Genomic DNA, 18,382 nt, shown 5'->3' with positions numbered 1-18,382 from the left:
ATTACTCGTCCGCGAAAAGTTTGTTTGTGAATGTTAGTTATTTACATACTGACTAGCTGTAGTAAAGTATGAAGGAATGCAGAATGGAACATTTGTACAAAAACATTGAAAAGTTCCGAATTGTTGTTACGGTGGCAATTTTTTTTTTTTTGTTTTTTTGAGTTCTCTTTGGATAACCCGTTGTACGATGAATTTCTTTTGGTTTGCTCTTACACAAGGCTATTCATCCAGAGGCTCAATAAGCCCTAAATCCCCCTCCGAAAAATATAATGACCATAAATGAGAAATGTTTGCCCTGTATTTTTCAAATAAATTTTACTCTTGTTAAATAACTGTTTACCCTCATCAATTAGTCTGAATTGTTTTTTTTTTCTTTTTTCCGATGCAAATCAAATTTTCTAAATCGTTATTATGCTAAATTTAATTATACTTTTATTACGTTAATGTAATATGACTTTGGCATTGACCCATATGAAAAGTCAATAGTCAATTACTTTTTCAGTTTCAAATTATAAGGCACTTTAGCTAACAAAATGTGTTTCAAAATAATCCTTTCGTTTATTTTAATTGCTATATTGTTGTATACACAACAATTTAGGCAATGTCACTCTCAAACTTTTCGGAGGATACTTTTTGATCCTTTTAATGTGAAATATTGAGAAAAGTGAAAAAGTAGTACTTTGGGTGGAAAAAGAGAAAAAAAAAATAATAGTATTACTTTGTGGTGGACCAAGTACCCCAAATAAGGAAAGTATAAAACAATGTAGCAAATAAAAAGAAACAACCATTTTAGGAAAATGTAGCAATTAAAAAAAAACGAATGGAGTATATGTCATTCTACAATACCAATATAAAGTTAAATGTAACTTCATATCATATTATCAAGATAAAATTGTACGTTACTTTATATTATCAATATAATATTTAATGTCAATTCTTATTACCTATGTAAATCTAACTTAATCCTTAATATTTGTAAAAACAATTTACATGTTTTATAATTTGAAATGGATGGAATAAATTTAAAGGATATCTTGGGTGGGGTTGTTAAAAAAGTATATGTTCAAAATCTTCATCTACTCGTCCACTTTTTCTTCTCCTTCAACCGTTTTCTAACTTTTTTATCTTGTTCCATTATTTTAACATTTTTGCAAATTTGGTGTAATGAAAGAAAATGAAGATACAGAAATTTGAAAAGTAGAATTAGCCTGGGTTCCTTAAGTTTATAGCTTCCTCTAACAAACTTTACTATAGAGCCAAAGAATGTGATTGCTTCATGCTTGGACTGGTCAGTGGTGTTATGGTGTATGCCGTATTAAAGGGATGGCCAACTTAGTTTGATCGGAGACCGAGTCGTGCAACAATTAAGGAGGGAAGTGACATATTAGGCAAGTACCCAACTAGCTATATAGTCTAACTTGTTTATTGGGTTTTCTAAATGAAGTTCATGTTTGTCTTTTAAGTGTGAAAGATTGTCAAAGTCAAACCACATCAAGTCGTCTTTAAAATAATTAGTTTTTAGTGACGTTTTACATTTCTAGGATCATGAAATAAAGTAGAGGAAGTAGAAAATTACTAAGAAAAAATACTAGGACGGCCCTTTCACAGAACATGACACAGAAGTTCAAGCACTTAATAAGAGGGAGAGTGACAAGGAGAATCCTCCTCAAAGTGCCCACAACTCCACTTGGTGGGGTTCAAATCCTTGACCTTGAAGTAATAAAGTTAAATCCACGACAAGTGAGCCAAGCCAAACTTAATTACAAATTTATATAATACGATATAATATTATTCTCTTTTCTTTTGTTTTTATTATCACTGTATCTTAAATTGGTGGAAACTATATGAAAATATCTCGCGTTTTTTGATTCGGGTCAAATATTAACCACATGACTAGTACACCCATGACTAGTACACCCATGACTCAGATACCATCACATTCACATAACCATTACTAAGAAGTGTGGGTGTGAATGGAAAGGTAATTCTTGTTAGTTTGGATGCATTCTTAATCTACCTCAACTTCTTTGCAATAGATATATATATATGTGCGTATGCTAAAAACTTAAGCTTATCCTCTTACGCACACAAACTATTAAAGAGAGAGAGAGAGAGTGCATATATAATCATATTCAATGGAAGTAGCAATGCTAGTTTTATTTATCATATTTGCCCAAATCATTGTCTATGGTCTCACAGGTAATATTACAGTTTATTCGTTTCACTTGGTTTTGCATGAGTAAACATGCACTTATTTTCAAGTTCTCAAGTTTTAGCTCTTATTTTAACCCTACTAAATTTACTCAGATCTAGATGTTGGCGATAGTCTCACTAATTAGATACACTAATTTATCTACTTCATATTTTGATCCATGAAAAAATAATGATCTAAACTTTTTTGTGTTCATCATAATTTTTCTCTAATTTGGTACGAAATGAGCAACATTCATTACATAGAGCATATATGTGAAGTATTATCTTCATGGGTTCAGGAATATAATGTATACTTATGCAAAATTCATATTATCTTGTTATATCAACTAACCTAACACAATATCAATGATGTTTTGACGTAGTGGTTAAGATTGAACTGTTGTGAACGATATGTCATAGGTTTGAATCCCCCTCCCCTTCTTTGTATTGTCTTCGTGGCTCATAAGGGTAAAAAAAAACTAACCTAACATAATCATTAATCAAACCAATTCTCTATAACCTCTATAAACATTGATAAATGCATAGGTCTGTAATAAATATTCTTTATAGTTTACTATTAATTTTTTTTCCGAATAAATGAATTAAATGTTTTGATATAAAGTACTCTAGTGCACCCAGATTCAACGGGGAAAAAACTTTGTCTACCCACCAGGTAGACTATCCACCATTAATAAAGACTTGTTGAATATATATTGTGGTAAGGGAATCCAACTCAACATAATAATTTTTTTTTAATCCTCTATTAGTAGTGGGTTGTCTACCCAATGGGTATGTGTAACAGTGTCCGATTCAACCCAGTAGGTATAATGAGTTGAACTCCTTTTCAATTTAAGAAAATGAATCCTAGCTTACATTAAACAAATTAAAAAAAAAAAAACCCACTAAATTTAATTACAAGGCATTGTATATTGAATTCAATACAATTGTAATGTTTTTTTCTAAAACAAAGATTCTGAACAATAATGTACTAATTAATCTTCTTACATTTTCTTCACTAGGATGAACTTTTTCCCTTGAAATCTAGGTGGGTAGTTCACATGAATGCTTCTGTATGACTTTTCTTTTCCTCTATAGTTTTGCATGAATAAACTTTAGATAATGTTTGATTGGTTCACAAATCACATGCAATCAATAATAATAATTGTTAGCGACTTAGGGTCCTATTTCATATCCAATTGGTTGTAACTTGTAGGTTGTGAAATAAACTTGTCACGAGAAAGGTTTTTAATCGTTAGCTAAAATCAATGAATTTTATTTAATACTCCCATTTTTCATATCCAAATCCAACTCCAACTCTCCAAGTGACACTTTTTAACTATTTCCGAATCGAATTACAGACATAATGTCATCTAACTTAGTTGGTAAAGTCTTGTAAAGTAGTACTAAAAATCGAGGATTGAATCCCGTTTACATTACTCCACTTAGTTACTCATTTACGATTTACAACTAAGGGCATTACAAACCCAAAGTAACCCTCTCAAAATAAAATTAAAAAGAAATACGAAATATGGGAGCCATCTTCATCCCTAAAGCCCATTGGGTCTTAGGAGAGAAGATAAGGGATGGTGTCAGGTTGCAAAAACTCCATGGTTCCTCAGTACTTCCTTTAAGAAAGAATAATACAAAAAACGAGAACCCATCTCGATCCCCAAAGTGTTTTAGCGGGACTTGATTTTACAACCTTGAGATATATATGATACAAGTTTGTACCACAAAACTATACTTTGCTTGTGGTCATAAGTACGTAGCCACGTGGCTTGACATGAGCGTAAAATCCCCTTTACAAGTAGCACAATTGTTAGCAACTGACTGTCTAAAAATCTATCCAAATCTAATTCAAAATTACAAATATACCTACTAATTTTTTTTTAAGGTAAGGAGAAGACGTCCTAATCGAACCGGAACCTCGCACAGGTCCATCCAGCCCAGGTTTGTAGGCTAGGCCCCTTGGGAGTAGGAGGGAAGGGTAAGGGGAAATCCTCACCTCCAAATTGCCTCTAGTGGAGATACAAACCAAACCACTACACCAAGTACTACTTAGTGATAGAGTATTAAACTATTCCTGGGACTCCAGCCATCAGCTTAAGCTTTTGGTTGAGTTGGTCTTTTGACACTTGGTTAAATATACCTACTAATTAGTAATTACTAAACCATACCATCTACTACTAAAAAACATCACCACAAAGAGACTTGATTTCCCTATTTGATGTGTACGTCTAGCCAATTTGATTGACATATAAATACATTAGTATGCATCATGCTTTTTTTTATGTATTCCAAAATCCCCCTAATTTTGAGGTGATGTAATTCAGTAATTGTGTTTATCAATTTTCATCTTAGATGATCCCTTTATACATTTCCTACAACTATATTAACATCTTTTGTTTACTGGGCTGTATATCTAAGGGGTAGAGTCCGTAACCTTTACATTAAAAAACAACTGCCCATATACCATATGGCCAGGGACTCTATCTGGGTCAAGCAGCCCAATGTTATCTTCAACAGGTTTCGAGTTGGGTAATGGGGCCACACTTTCACTTGATGTGCCAACTCATTGGTCTGGCAGGTTTTGGGCTCGTACACTTTGTCACTCTGATCCCACTGGCAACTTCAGGTTAGTAATTCTGACCATCACTGTCTCTGAATTCTGATGTTTGTTATTTGTCTCAAACACCATGTCATCATGCTTCAACTTCTAGCTACCAACTGTAGTCTGTATGATCAATGGTAAGTTGAGGCAACTGATGATATACTCAAATTACTCGACTTGACTCGAGTTGATTACTCGCTGTCTTGAAATAATAGGCCACATTTACTTTGATGATCAAAACATACCAACTTTGACGATAAATTTGTTATATAGGCTCTATTTGCTAGGGTGTAAAAATGTTTTCCATGAAAATGAGTTTTCCTTTTTCTCTCATTTTCCGTTGTTTGGTTTTATAATGGGTGTACAACAAGTTTCCCATCAAGGGAAAGAGCTCTTATATAGATGAAAAGTATTCTCCTTTCAAAAAGAAGGGAAAACACATTTATTATTTTCATCCCTCTTTCTTAGCAACCTTTTACTATCCTCTTCTACATCTTCTCCCTTCCTCTTCCATTTTTCTTTTTTTCGGAACTTTTTTTACATTGAACTAGACAGAGGAAGATTAGCTTTACGATTGAATTTTCAATTGTAAAATATTCTACATGCAAAAGCATTTTACATTGAAAAAGTTTTACATCCAACCAAATAGACAGGGGCGGATCCAGGAATTCAAGTCGGGGGTAGCGTAATTTTGCAATACTATAAAATACCAAAAAAAAATATATATAATTCTCAATGATTTGTGACTGAAAAGCTATAAAAAAATCCTCCAAACATACTTCCACATTGAAAAATCGCGAGAATCACATTGAGTTGATCTTGGTTCAACAAGAATGGAGAAAAAATTGTTGAAATGTAATAGTGATTCTATATCACTCAAGTGTTCATTTTTGCGTTCTTGTTCTCTCTTGGTCCACCATTAATTTGAGTTGTTTATCATATACCTTGATCATACTTGCTACTTATTTAATCTTTTCTTTTGAAAATTAGAAAAAAAAAAAATCTTTCACCAACTGCAAAAAAGAGATAAAAATTGATGGAGACTATGATTTATTGATTACTCAAAAATTGGGTAAAACGAAATGTCATAATATTCAATCAAACCTGATATACAATAAAGCATTAAGTTTCAAGCTTTAAAACCAAAATTCATTAGATTATAAAAAATTAGAATTCAAGCTCTAAAAAACCCAAATTTATAATAGAGTTATGGGAGGAGAGAGAAAGCTAATAACCTGTAAGAGTGAAGGTGAAAAAGGAGAAGATGAACATGAAAATGAAGTTGAAAAACTTAAATTGTCACTCCTCAAGCCGATTACCAACAGCGACGACGCCGACGGTTTACGAAAAGTCACCGCCACTGGTACATAGATAGTATGAACAGAGAGACGGAGGAAGCAGGGAGGAGAAAAGGAAAAGAAGGTCAGTTAGGGTTTGGTTGTTCGCTTGTTGCACGCGCTTCTCCCTTTCCTTATTTTTTTATTCAAAAATTCAGGGGTAGCATGTGCTACCCCTTGTTACTACGTGGCTCCGCCACTGCAAATAGAGCCATAATATTGATTACAATGTGAAAAATAATACGACAAATAAGTCATCTTGAGACAATTTCATCTGATATTATACATAACTTCTACAACTATGGCAATAATGAAAAAAATGAATTGTCAAAGTTGATATACTTTGACCATAAAAGTCAAATATCGCTTAAGCTACACTTAACAGCACCATCATTGTTGTTCAGGTGTATGACAGGGGATTGTGGTTCTGGTGAGATATCATGTAACGGAAAAGGAGGAGCTCCACCAGCAACCCTAGCAGAATTTACCCTAGCAGGAAACATGAACAAGGACTTCTACGATATCAGCCTTGTTGATGGCTTCAACTTACCCTTATCAGTGGTCCCACAAGGCGGAACTGAGTGTCCGTCTACAAGTTGCACAGCCAATTTGAACACTCAATGCCCAGAAACATTGGCCGTTAAGGATCAGGGGAGTACCATAGGTTGTAACAGTGCATGTGTGGCTTTGAACCAGCCACAATATTGTTGCACTGGGGAACACAACACACCTCAAACATGCCCACCAACAAGTCAGTCACAATACTTTAAGAATCAGTGCCCTCAAGCTTATAGTTATGCCTATGATGATCCTACAAGCACTTTTACATGCCCTACGGGTGTGAACTACCTCATCACTTTTTGCCCTTGAAGCTTTTGGTTAAACCTATGTTACTTGGACTTACGTTTCCAAGTGTCTGACTCGGCTATTTTACAAAAAAAATGTATGTTTAGTATCAAAGAGCCCATACCTTTGCTGGAGCATGGAGGAGCCAACATGGGTAAAAACTAGTTCTTCAAATAGTATTGTAGTAACTTGTATTTGCTTAGAGGACAATCTATTCTGCAAAGCCAATAAAAAAAGAATCGTTTATATTATACTTCTTTTGTTTCTTTTTACTTGCAACATACCTGTTTGCACACTTTTTAAGAAAGAGGAGAGAGAGTGTTCTAAAGGACATCTAACCCCTTTAATTAACAAAACTAATTCACCATCAAAGATAAACTAATTACTCCTACCACCTACCTTCCCTCCTCCCTCCCTGTAACTATCATCATCGCCAACAGAGATACGTCCCCCCACCACCGCCGCCAGCACAGATGCAACAGCACCACCAACCATATTCAACACCCCCGGCCACCATCACATCCACCTCTTATTCCACCAGTAAACATCGCGACACCCTCCTCCAAAACCAGCCACCAAGCTTATCCTCTAGCCCGACCAGACCACCTCTTCTCCTCTTCATTACCTCTCTTTTTGTGGTTTTCATTGAAGCAATTGCGGGTTTATATCTGGACGGATCGTAAACAACCTACTGTGCACACCCTTGCCTGAGATTATGATGCTGTTATCACACCCTTTAGCAGGCTTTAAAGGGTAGAATTTAACCATGAAAGTTTGGATCAGGAGCCTGCAATGGCGGTGGCGATTGGTGTTGGTGCAGTGTTGGGGTTGGGGTTGAAGGGGCATGTGGGTTGAAGGGGGTTGGTAGAGGTTTGAAGGGGTGAGGAGAGAGTGGGAAAAAGTTGGGGAGGTTGGGTTATGAGTGTTAATTGTTTAGATTAGTTAGTTAAGGGTACTTGTGGAATTTGGCTACAAAAAGTTGCCATTTTGAGCTTGGTTGCAAGTATTGTAACAAATCCCTAGAGGGAATACATTGCAATAAAAAGAAACGGGGAAGTAGTTCTTTATCTCTGCAAATTAACTCCTCTCATAACACAAGGTTCCTTCATCACAATCTCAATCTCAATCTCAAAAACCTTTATTAATAGAAGGCCCTTTTTCAAAGTCCAAGTAGGAATAGCAGCCACAGGACTCCATCCAGGAGCTTATATCTTACTTCCAAAAGCATATGCAACAACAGAGTCTTCCCCTCTAATATGCAGGCCGCAACGGTCCCATATATGCTATTTTTGAGGAGATTGTATTGATCCACTTCAGGCTTTGTATTACAGAAAGAGCATAACTAAGAAAATGAGATAATCAAGCTGAAAAAAGCTATCATAAGTAGCGCATTGCAGGACAGTGCTAAAGAGAGTGTTTGGGAGAGCTAGACTTCCATCCTACATATGTGGGTGAATGATGAATCCTTGTAATGAGCACACCAGGTGGTTGAGTTTAGACAAAAATCATTATTACTAGTATATATCCAGCAAAGTTCACTGCAACCATCTTAACCTCACCTCTCCATATCCTCTTGTTGTGTGGGTATTACTAGTGTACAGCCACAGCATAAACAGTGAACAATTAGACCCTTGAAAATCACCATCAAACTCGAGAAATGGTAGCATATAGTATTTGACTGAATGCTAGCAATGTTTGAGTACCTCTCCTAGTCCATTTGTTCCAGCAATATTTTTGCATATTTTCGTTACATCCGACCAATTTTTTTTAATGATATCTTACTATTGTAGTGTCCTTCAATATTATAGTATTCTACCAAGAATCAACATTTCGTATGAGAAAATCTAAATATTATATTAAAAGTTGGGTCTAGGATCCTTCCACTGGTCATGTAATGAAACCTGCTTTTCACAACAAGGGCAGAGGACCTTTCATTTTTGTTTGGATTTAGGGGGTAGGTCGATAACCCAATCATTTTGGTAGTCAATTGGAAGGCAGTTATTGAACTTGGATCTACAATCATGCATGGGTAGTTGTATGGAGCTCGGGTTGAGGGAAGAAAGATTAGATAGCAATGCTCTTTTATTTTCGAGGCATGCTGGAGGGGTTGATAGTGTTGAGCTTAATAATTTAGTCCTTTTATGGGGTGCACTCCCAGCCAAAGTTAATATGAACCCAGCTCAGTTTAATATCAGACGAATCCAGGTTAAGATAGGTTATGATCTGTCTCAAATGCTATGAAGGAAAGTTAGGTTAAGAATACTAGCCAGAGCATTCTCCATATTTAACTTGTCCATGTAAAGATAATAAACACCACAAGTTTGTGGATTATCCTAAATTCATATCTGCTGTAGATCATATTCTTCACTAACACCCTGGAATAGCACTACCTCAGCAAATACATCCACCTAATAAACTACACCTAGATCACCAAAGACATCTGAACAAACAGGACAGCACAAAACAAAATCTACTGTGAGCTATTGAGTTTACAATATGCCACAAACATGCAACATGCCAGGACAAAAATCAGCTTCAGTATACAACTTAACATTGGTTGGAGATCTTTTGTAGGACAGACTCCAGCATGCCCTTAGATACTGATCTATTCAAACATCACAGTAAAGAACTTTGTTCATATCTTTTCCTAGAAACAATCTTATCGCTATATTATTATCTCATAGAGTCATAGGTTTTCACTCTACCACAAACTTATCCCGTCAAACACCAGCTCAATCCGAGGAAAGTTACTTCCCCTCAAATTCATGCTTTGTATCAGTCATTCAAAGAGCAATAGACCTGAAGCACTAATAAACCAAGTAGAACACAGCATCTAGGAACCATGATCATAAGAAAATCGTTGCAACTCCTCACATGGTCTTATGAGTTTTGCATACCACAAACCAGAGCTAAAGATAGCTCAAGGCAAACTGGAGCATATGCTCTAGTCTTAAAGAGCAGGCATGAGGCTCGTGCCTCATTGAAGTGAGGCACAATAAATAATGCTGGTGTAAAATAAGTTGTGGTGTGCCTTAGGGAACTTCTTTGTGCACCTCAGTCCTCCCCATCCAAAGCAGCCTAAAAAGCACTTCGCCTAACCCAATAAATGCGTGTTACCCCTATTAGCTTGGGCTTCACCGCTTGGCGCCTAGACATACCTCACGTCACACACAATTTTTATATACATTGCCACAAATCCAATTGTTTATCCTTTGGAGTAAAAGGAATCCTTCTTGCCATCAAATATTCATCAATGTCTCGAAAAATCCTAGCATCTATCTAGTTTTACTCTTGGATGTTAGGTAGTTCGCCACTAGCTTGCAGGCTTACTCTATTACATGACATAAGTTGGTGCCCTATCATCATGTGACACATTAAGCTTATGACAAAGAAAAGAAAATTTATTGTTGCTTAGAGTCCTCTCCTATGTTAATATATATCTAGCGGTATGTGATAAGGGGATATTACTCTACTCCTCAAAAAAGTTGAAACTTAAAAAGGAAAAACGGTATTCATACTTTAAGCTATCACAAACATAAACGAAGCGACCTTTACAAAAGTAATATAGGGGCATTCCCTTTATTTACTCCATTCAAATGATCCCAAAAGAATAGAAGCACTATCTCTAGAACTTTTAGATTTCTGCTTGTCTACGAAGTTGATCCAATTATCATGAAGAACAACAAGAATCCATAGCTATTTGAAACGAGATAGCTTTTCAATACCTTTACAACATTCACCAAATCATATAATACACTCACAAGACCATTAAAAACAAACTTTTACTCTCTACTAATAGTTACATAACTTGTGCTCAAATCGACAACTCTTAAGCATGAAAACTCTCAACCTATATGAAAGTGCAAGCACCAGCAAAATCCTACACTTCAGATCGATCCTAGCTAATTCACAAGAAACAACAACAACACTTGTTCCTCTCACCACAACGGAGGTTGCTACAAATCAATAACTTCAAAGTCACGTCAAAAGGATATTCCCCATCCCATATTGTTGACGACGAAAAGCAACACATCTACAACAAGAAATCGGAGTCCACACTAGCCATGAACTCCCCTGATACATGAAGAAAAGAGATGTTTGGAGGTGAATAGGCATTACCATGGGCATTGATATGTGAATTACCTCACAAAAGGTTACATAATACACTACAATTACCATCTATTACTGCATAACGACGGGACCCATAAGAGGAATATAGTCAAAGAGGACAAGAACAGATCAATTCAACACCAACAAACAAGTTCTTAAACATAACAGCATAAAAGGCAAAGATGGATAACTATTCAATACAGTAAAAAGAAAAACAGCACAGCAATCTGCAGAAACTAAACCAAAAGAAAGACTAAATCCAATTACATGATTACAATTTACAACAATCAATAGAATGGTAAAGACATACAAAACCTCAATCACTCAAATTCCTTAAAACCTACATAAAAATTGCAAATTTCCAGAACACAAACTAACTATAAACAACAAACAACAAACATGATGAATAAATCATACCTGGGTTTCCTTCATTCACCAAAATGGGTGGCCAAAAAAACACTGAAAAAGAAAAAGAAAACTGAATACATAAGAACAGAAAGATGGGTATGTTGAAAAAAATAGAAAGGAAAAATTGGGTGTCATTGGGAAACATAAAACATGCAGTTTTTGTTTTCTCTCTCTCTTTTTACCCAATTGTTTAATTTAATTGGAAGATTCCCCAAAAATGCTTTGTTGTTAATGAAGATTTTATGAGCTTAAATAAAATAAACACCAGATTCTTGAAAAAGGGTCAGTGTTAGAGTTACTATGCAAGCATTAAAAAAATGTCCCCTTTCTCAGAATCTGACGCATCTTCCCACATTGCATTCCAAGGAGAGAGAAAACCCAAGTTGAATGCTTTTAAATCAGATCCAAAAAATTACTAATTTTTCTCAGATCAAAACTTGCAAACTTACTAATAACATACATAACCTCTGTTTTTCTCTTCTTCTTCTTTCACTTAATTTCTCGAGTTTGTTTGTTTTTTTATGTTAATCAAACTCTGGCATTGCAAAACGACGCCACTTTTGATGAGTGGGACTGTGGAAGTGAAGAAGAAAAAACATTCTATGATTCAATCATGAATTTGATAGCAGAAGGAGGAGCTAAAGTGACAGTCATTTAGATGCAGCTAAAGATTTTGAAAGTGAAAAGTAAGTACAATATAGTGAAAATAAGTATTAATTTGAAGTATTTATCTATATAGTATGTTTTATTTTGTTTTCCTCTTTTTCATTCTATGAATATTATACTAGTATTTTGATTTTTGAGTGTCATTATAGCATGATTTTCTTGCATTTTCCAATTTTCAAGTTTGTAGTTATGGCAAACTCAATGTGGGTAGGGAAAAATACTAAATGGGTCCACTTGTGTTATTATCTAGTCCATTTCATTTAATTAAAAAAATTAAAAGTAATGCATGTGAATTTTATTGGAGAAATGAAAAATAGAGGTTAAGTGCTATTCTTTTTAATGGAATATTCTAATTATTGTTGATTTGTTTGTGAAGGAAATGAAATGGAGGTGAAGTGTTTTCTTTTTTTGAAAATATATTCGAAAAAGTTTAGATGCTGATGTTTAAAAGTTGAAACTGATAAGTTGACTGGTTGTATTTGAAATGTATAAAGTAGTTATGAAAATGTTCAAAATAGACAAAATTAATTCAAAGATATGTTTATTTTAATGAACACTAATAGATGTGAGAAAAGGTGAAATAATAAATAAATTTTATTTAAAATGATTGAAGTATATTTAAAGATTATTTTTCATGGACTTTTGCTAATTCACAAGATTCCATTTGGGGTTCACATGATCACATCTGACTTTACCCACCATGCACCTTTGAACTTTTGAATTGTGCACATTACATGAAAAATGTATTGTTAGTATTTGTTAAATGATTTTGATGTTGTGGAGTCTGGAGTATTTCAACGATCAAATTAGTTGTTTAACACATTCGCCCCTTAAGTTAATTGTTGTTGTTATTAGTTTTATTAACAACATACCAATTTTAAGCTAGCCTTTTACATATATTGTGCATGATTTAATAGTTTGGAAGTATCCCCTCAAAAAAAAAAATAGTTTGGAGGTAAATGATACTCCTTAGATATCAAGAGGTCAGTGAAGAATTCAATTCTTAATCAAATAATTAGTTATTAGACCCGAGCTATGTCTCGGGTGACGAAAATTTAATTTATTAATGGGTAATGTTATATGTAGCCCTTAGGGCTAAGGATAAACATTAAATACATTTTTTAAAATGGAAACAGTTTAAGAATTCAAGACAAAATTACACATCATTTGAGGTAATAAATGCTTGATTCAAGTTTTTATTTCCATTTTAAGTTTCTTATATGTAGCCCTAAGGGCTATGTATATCATTTTCCTTTATTAATTATTATACTTTAAAATGATAGCACTAAATATCACTTGGTCTAGTGATTAATACTTTAGTACGTATATAAACTTAAAGTTACGAGATCAAAGCTTATACTATGTAATTTTTTATTTTTTTATTTTATATGGATTACATGAATTATATAATGCCCTTAGGTAGAGAACCACGTGGCACCGTTTCTTATTTAGGAACGCCTTTTAATATATTAGTATAGATAATAATTTATTGAGCTATAGTTTTAGCTTAATTAATTGATTAGCTTGATTGTATTAAGCGTTTATTAAGTCAGAAGACCTTACTAATTAAAGAATGAGAATTAGTATGTCCTAATTCAGTGAGGCAATAGTTTGAATTATCATGTTAATCTTCCAGAAGTACTGAAATTGCACACGGTTGTCTACTTGTATGGTGATAGTAAACAAGTTGTCTCCTTCACATGAATGTGACTAATCACTAATGTAACGTATCATTTTCAAACTAAGAAAAGGTACTAGAATTGGGAAGCATTAACATGTATAGATAGTTATAATGGTTTTAAAAGAAAAGAGATGTTTTCCAAACAAGTATCAAGGTACAACAAACGTTTTTATTTTTGGTTGCATTAGAGCAGGGAGAACAAAGACATTTTAATAATAGACGTAAAGCGGAAGATAACCATTTTCACATGAAAATATATACTCAGAAGTCAGATTTAATAAGATCATTTTTTCTTATATGAAAGGTGTTTGGTAAATGATTTTTTGGCTCTATCACATGATTGAATAGCGAAAATAACAAGTGTGCGATATATGACCTTTTAAATAACTAGAATAAAGGTGGGCATGGTCGGGCCAGCACGCGGGCCGGTCCGCCCCGACATAGTGTGGGCTCGGCCCGACATGAGCCCGCTCAAGGCCTCAGCCTGACCCGTTGTCCACTACATGGGTCGTGGGCCTACCACGGTCAAGAAATTTTATTTCCGGCCATCCCAGCACGAGCTCGCCTATATGGCCCATGGGCCGAATTCCCCTTTTCTTTATTTTTTAGTCTAAAATTACCAAAAAACCAACATAAAACACGGGTCAGGCCCGCGAGAGGCACGAGCCCGGCCGTGGACAAAATATGAAAATTTTAGGCCTGGCACGGCCTCGCTCGACATTCATGGGCTCGGGCTTGGCTCGACCCGTTGTTGCCCGATTCCCACAGGCCAAGCCTGTGAACAAGCCCGGCCCATGCCCAGGTCTAAATTAAACTAGAACGTGAGCTTTCAATCCAACATTAGACTAGACTTTCTATATTGGCTCATCCTATTTTCTTTCATTTTGCATATAACAACTAGTGTCTGATTCACTTAATACATTTATAAAAAGGTAATAATAGAAATAATGACCGACACATATAACTAGTTGAACCAACCAAACTACCAACTTTAAATTGCTAAACTTCCCATGACCTAGCTAAACTCTTAGCCCTTAGGTGTTATATAAAAATTATCATGGGTCATGTAGATAGTCCCCCTCATTGATAAAGGATAAATATAAAAAATCGGCTGAATAGTGATTACTTGGCTAATAATATGAACAAATCTGATCATGGAAATGGGATTTAGTTCAAGTAGTGAAGCCCATGACACTCACTAGAAGTCCGGAACACCTGTATAAATAAGAGATCTCACGACCTCAAAACGACCCTCTAAAGTCAAGGGCGACAACAGCTTCTACTTATTGTTAGCCTTTTCAGTATCAATAAACCTGCTTATTGAAAAGATACTATCAAGACAGGTTAATAGTAGCAGTTGCGGATCTAGGATTTCTATATAGGATGGGCCGAATTGTTGATTAATTTCTTTGAAAACCACCTGCTCCACCATACCTATCTCAGGTAGGTTACTTATAGTTATTGTGGATGGGGGGAGGCCCCGGTAGGCGACCCCCTAAATCCGCCCCTGAATGATAGGTCAAACATTAGTAAGTCACCTTGTTAGTAGGTCTAAAATCCAAATGGTTCGAAGCTAAAACTTAACCATATGTTATCTTAGCCATATCCATCTCTTTCAAAAAATTATATTTTGACCTACATTTATTATTCAGTATTACATAAATATCCTTTAACCATTGGACTACCATGTTAATACCAGACGTCCACATCTAATCGATGAAACCAAGCTAATAGTACTTGCAAGCTAAGATTACAAACGTGGAAAATATAATCCTAAATCAACCGTCATCATGTTGATAATATACAGTAAAGTACAGTAATAAACTAAGATTCACCATGGTGATTAAGGAACGAAAATCTAAATGTTGAACCAAAAGGTAGACAGTAAAAAGTGGTGATAACTGATAAGAAAAGGAAATAAAAAATGACAAGACTTAAAAACTGGTATATACTAAATAGAGGGTTTGGGTTAAATTGCTTCATCACCAATTAAATGCAGAAAATAAAGAGTTAAGGGATATTGTACAAAGAAGAAGGTGAAGTGAATTGTATGAAAGCTAAATTAGGTAAGGACATGAAGGGATGGATGACATTTATACAAAAATTACTCTCCTAGGTAATTTATTCATAAATTTGGGAGTTTTCAACTTGTGTGTTACTTAAGTTTGTGGTTGCAGACATATGTATACATGCCCACTTGTATTGTCCCTTTTTTTTTCAATATTTGAGACTTTTTTGTATTTCAAAATGTTATTTCTAGCAATTTTTGCATGGAACAAGAAACATCTATATGTTATAGTACAATTTATTTTTTAGCTAGGAAAACAATGCATAAAATACAAAGATCATAAATAAAAGTCAATTATTTATGAAATGGGGAACTGAAGTTTTTTTTTTCCTCCCTTGCAATTTGATGATATCTTAAGTAATATATTTAGGTCCATCCTAAAGTCAATCAATTAATAATAGAAGAAATACATATTACACCTAATCACAACACCACGCACGTTTAAGAAATAATAAGAGGAATAGGTGAATAACCAACCAACCAATTAATTATCTACATATACTTTTTATTTCCTTTAAAAATGTAATTTGTGACAACACTCATCTTAGACACGCATGCAAAATTTTCCTTGAATAATTCTTGTACGAGGTGATTATATGATAATGTAATAATAACTTATCAAGGATAGAAGGTAATTTTTGTGATTAACATGAAATTATAATAATTTAACATGTCTTAAACCTGATATTAGGTAACATACATATTTCGTTTTATATACCACCCGATAATTTTTTTATTCATCATATACCCTTGATGTTTTCAAAATTCACCGTATACCCCTCAATTTCTTGATAATTCACTATGTGCCCTTAATAATTAACGATTATCAATTTTTTTTAATCATTAAGCCTTAATTCCATTACTAAACCTTATTTAATTCCTATTTCACTCATTTACCCTAATAAATAAACATTGAAACAACACATAAGGACAGATAAGAAGCAAGAGAGTTATGGTGGAAAACAACTAAAAGGAGCCATTTGTTTTGTTTTGATGGTGTTCAATTATGGATAACGACTCAAATAGGGATTAACTGTGATTTAGTAACTGAATTAGGAGTTAATTATCAAAAAAATTGATAATCGTTAATCATTAAGGGTACATGATGAATTATCAAGAAATTGAGGGATATACGGTGAATTTTGAAAACATCGAGAGCATACCGTGAATTAAAAAATTTGTCGGAAGTATATGGTGAAAAATATGTTCATTTCATGACATGAGATCGTCTTATACTAGACTTTGTGTTTTCACGACTCTCTCTTAGTGAGATTATAATAACCTAATAGAAGAAAATATATACTTTAGATCCCTTTCAAGAACTACCTTTTTTTTTTTTTTTCAAAATCTTACTGAGTATGAAAATAGAATGAACTTATCTGAAATTTGATATGAGAATAGTAGAGGTCGTCTGGACACTATAGTTTATTTCCATCATCATCTTTTCTTTTTCAAAGTCCTCTTTTTTATCTTTTTTTCACATCGAAGTCACATTCAACTTTGCATAGTACTAAAGTTATCTATGAGTTTTTCTTTGTGAATAAAGATTGAATCAGATTTCCACAACATATTACAGGCAGAATAAGAACTTGGCAGTAAAAAGGAATTTTTTCTTTGAAGGAACTTATCTTTTAAAGATGTATTTTTCTCTTTTCTGGGCATTGATTACTTGTTTTTGGTGTATCATCATGAGGAATTGTACTTTGCACCTCACAGATAATCTTAAGAATTTGATTCTACTTTTCCCCAGGAAAAAAAATGAAAAAAATTATTGCCAAAATGTGATAGTTCCAAGCATATGATAATAAAGGACCTTGCTAAAGAATGTAAAGTACTAGATTGTGAAAGAGTCTCTATCTTAATATCAATTGTATTTCAATTTTGTAGTCGTGACAATAATAACAAGGAGATGAATTTATAGTACGCCAATGTAAGGTAATTACACCATCAACCTCTAACATATTCCTTAGTAGACTTGGACATGTTAAGCATCATATGATTTATTACGAAAAAAAGCTTCAACTATTTTTTTTCTAACGAAAGGGACGAACTTGAGAGTGCTTAAAAGAGAACACAATGAAGCTCCTGTAATTTATGTTTGCTTTGTTTTACGCTTGGTTGTATTAACATAAAGCCGCACTTTCGTTTTCTCTAATTTATATACTTCCTCCGTTTCAAAATAGATGGTACATTGTTGACTAAAACGCTTGTCGAGGCACTACTTTGACTACTAATATCTTTAATTATGTATTAGAGTAAAGTATAAAATTTTGATTTTCTGAAAATATACATTAAGACAAATCCAACAACATATTACATTATAACATTTGATTTTACCTAATAGTAAATAATGCATGGTCAAACCTCATTCATGAATAGTGGAAAACTCAACAATGTAGCATCTATTTTGAAACGGAGGAAGTATGTAAATTTTCTCGATGTCTGAAAAAGACACGAACCCA

General features: G+C 34.1%; 1 protein-coding gene and 1 long non-coding RNA gene across 2 annotated transcripts; one reads left to right on the top strand and one right to left on the bottom strand.

The window, feature by feature from the left end:
• The first annotated feature begins 2,039 nt into the window (after positions 1 to 2,039).
• Positions 2,040 to 7,240, top strand: LOC104905276 (thaumatin-like protein 1b). Its single transcript, XM_010693755.3, has 3 exons — positions 2,040 to 2,199; positions 4,621 to 4,828; positions 6,546 to 7,240. The coding sequence occupies exons 1-3, from the start codon at positions 2,136 to 2,138 to the stop codon at positions 7,009 to 7,011; spliced, it is 738 nt and encodes a 245-aa protein (XP_010692057.2). The 5' UTR covers positions 2,040 to 2,135; the 3' UTR covers positions 7,012 to 7,240.
• Positions 6,361 to 12,370, bottom strand: LOC104905275 (uncharacterized). Its single transcript, XR_007272196.2, has 3 exons — positions 11,955 to 12,370; positions 11,515 to 11,556; positions 6,361 to 11,061 (listed from the first exon to the last, which is right to left on the bottom strand). It is a non-coding gene; the product is annotated as an uncharacterized LOC104905275 (long non-coding RNA).
• Between the last annotated feature and the right edge of the window lie 6,012 nt (positions 12,371 to 18,382).

The sequence above is a fragment of the Beta vulgaris genome, chromosome 1, assembly GCF_026745355.1.
Source record: "Beta vulgaris subsp. vulgaris cultivar EL10 chromosome 1, EL10.2, whole genome shotgun sequence".
In the NCBI taxonomy this organism is placed as follows: domain Eukaryota; kingdom Viridiplantae; phylum Streptophyta; class Magnoliopsida; order Caryophyllales; family Amaranthaceae; genus Beta; species Beta vulgaris.
The sequence above is the reverse complement of the archived record's forward strand: the minus strand, read 5'-3'. Positions and strand labels throughout refer to the sequence as shown.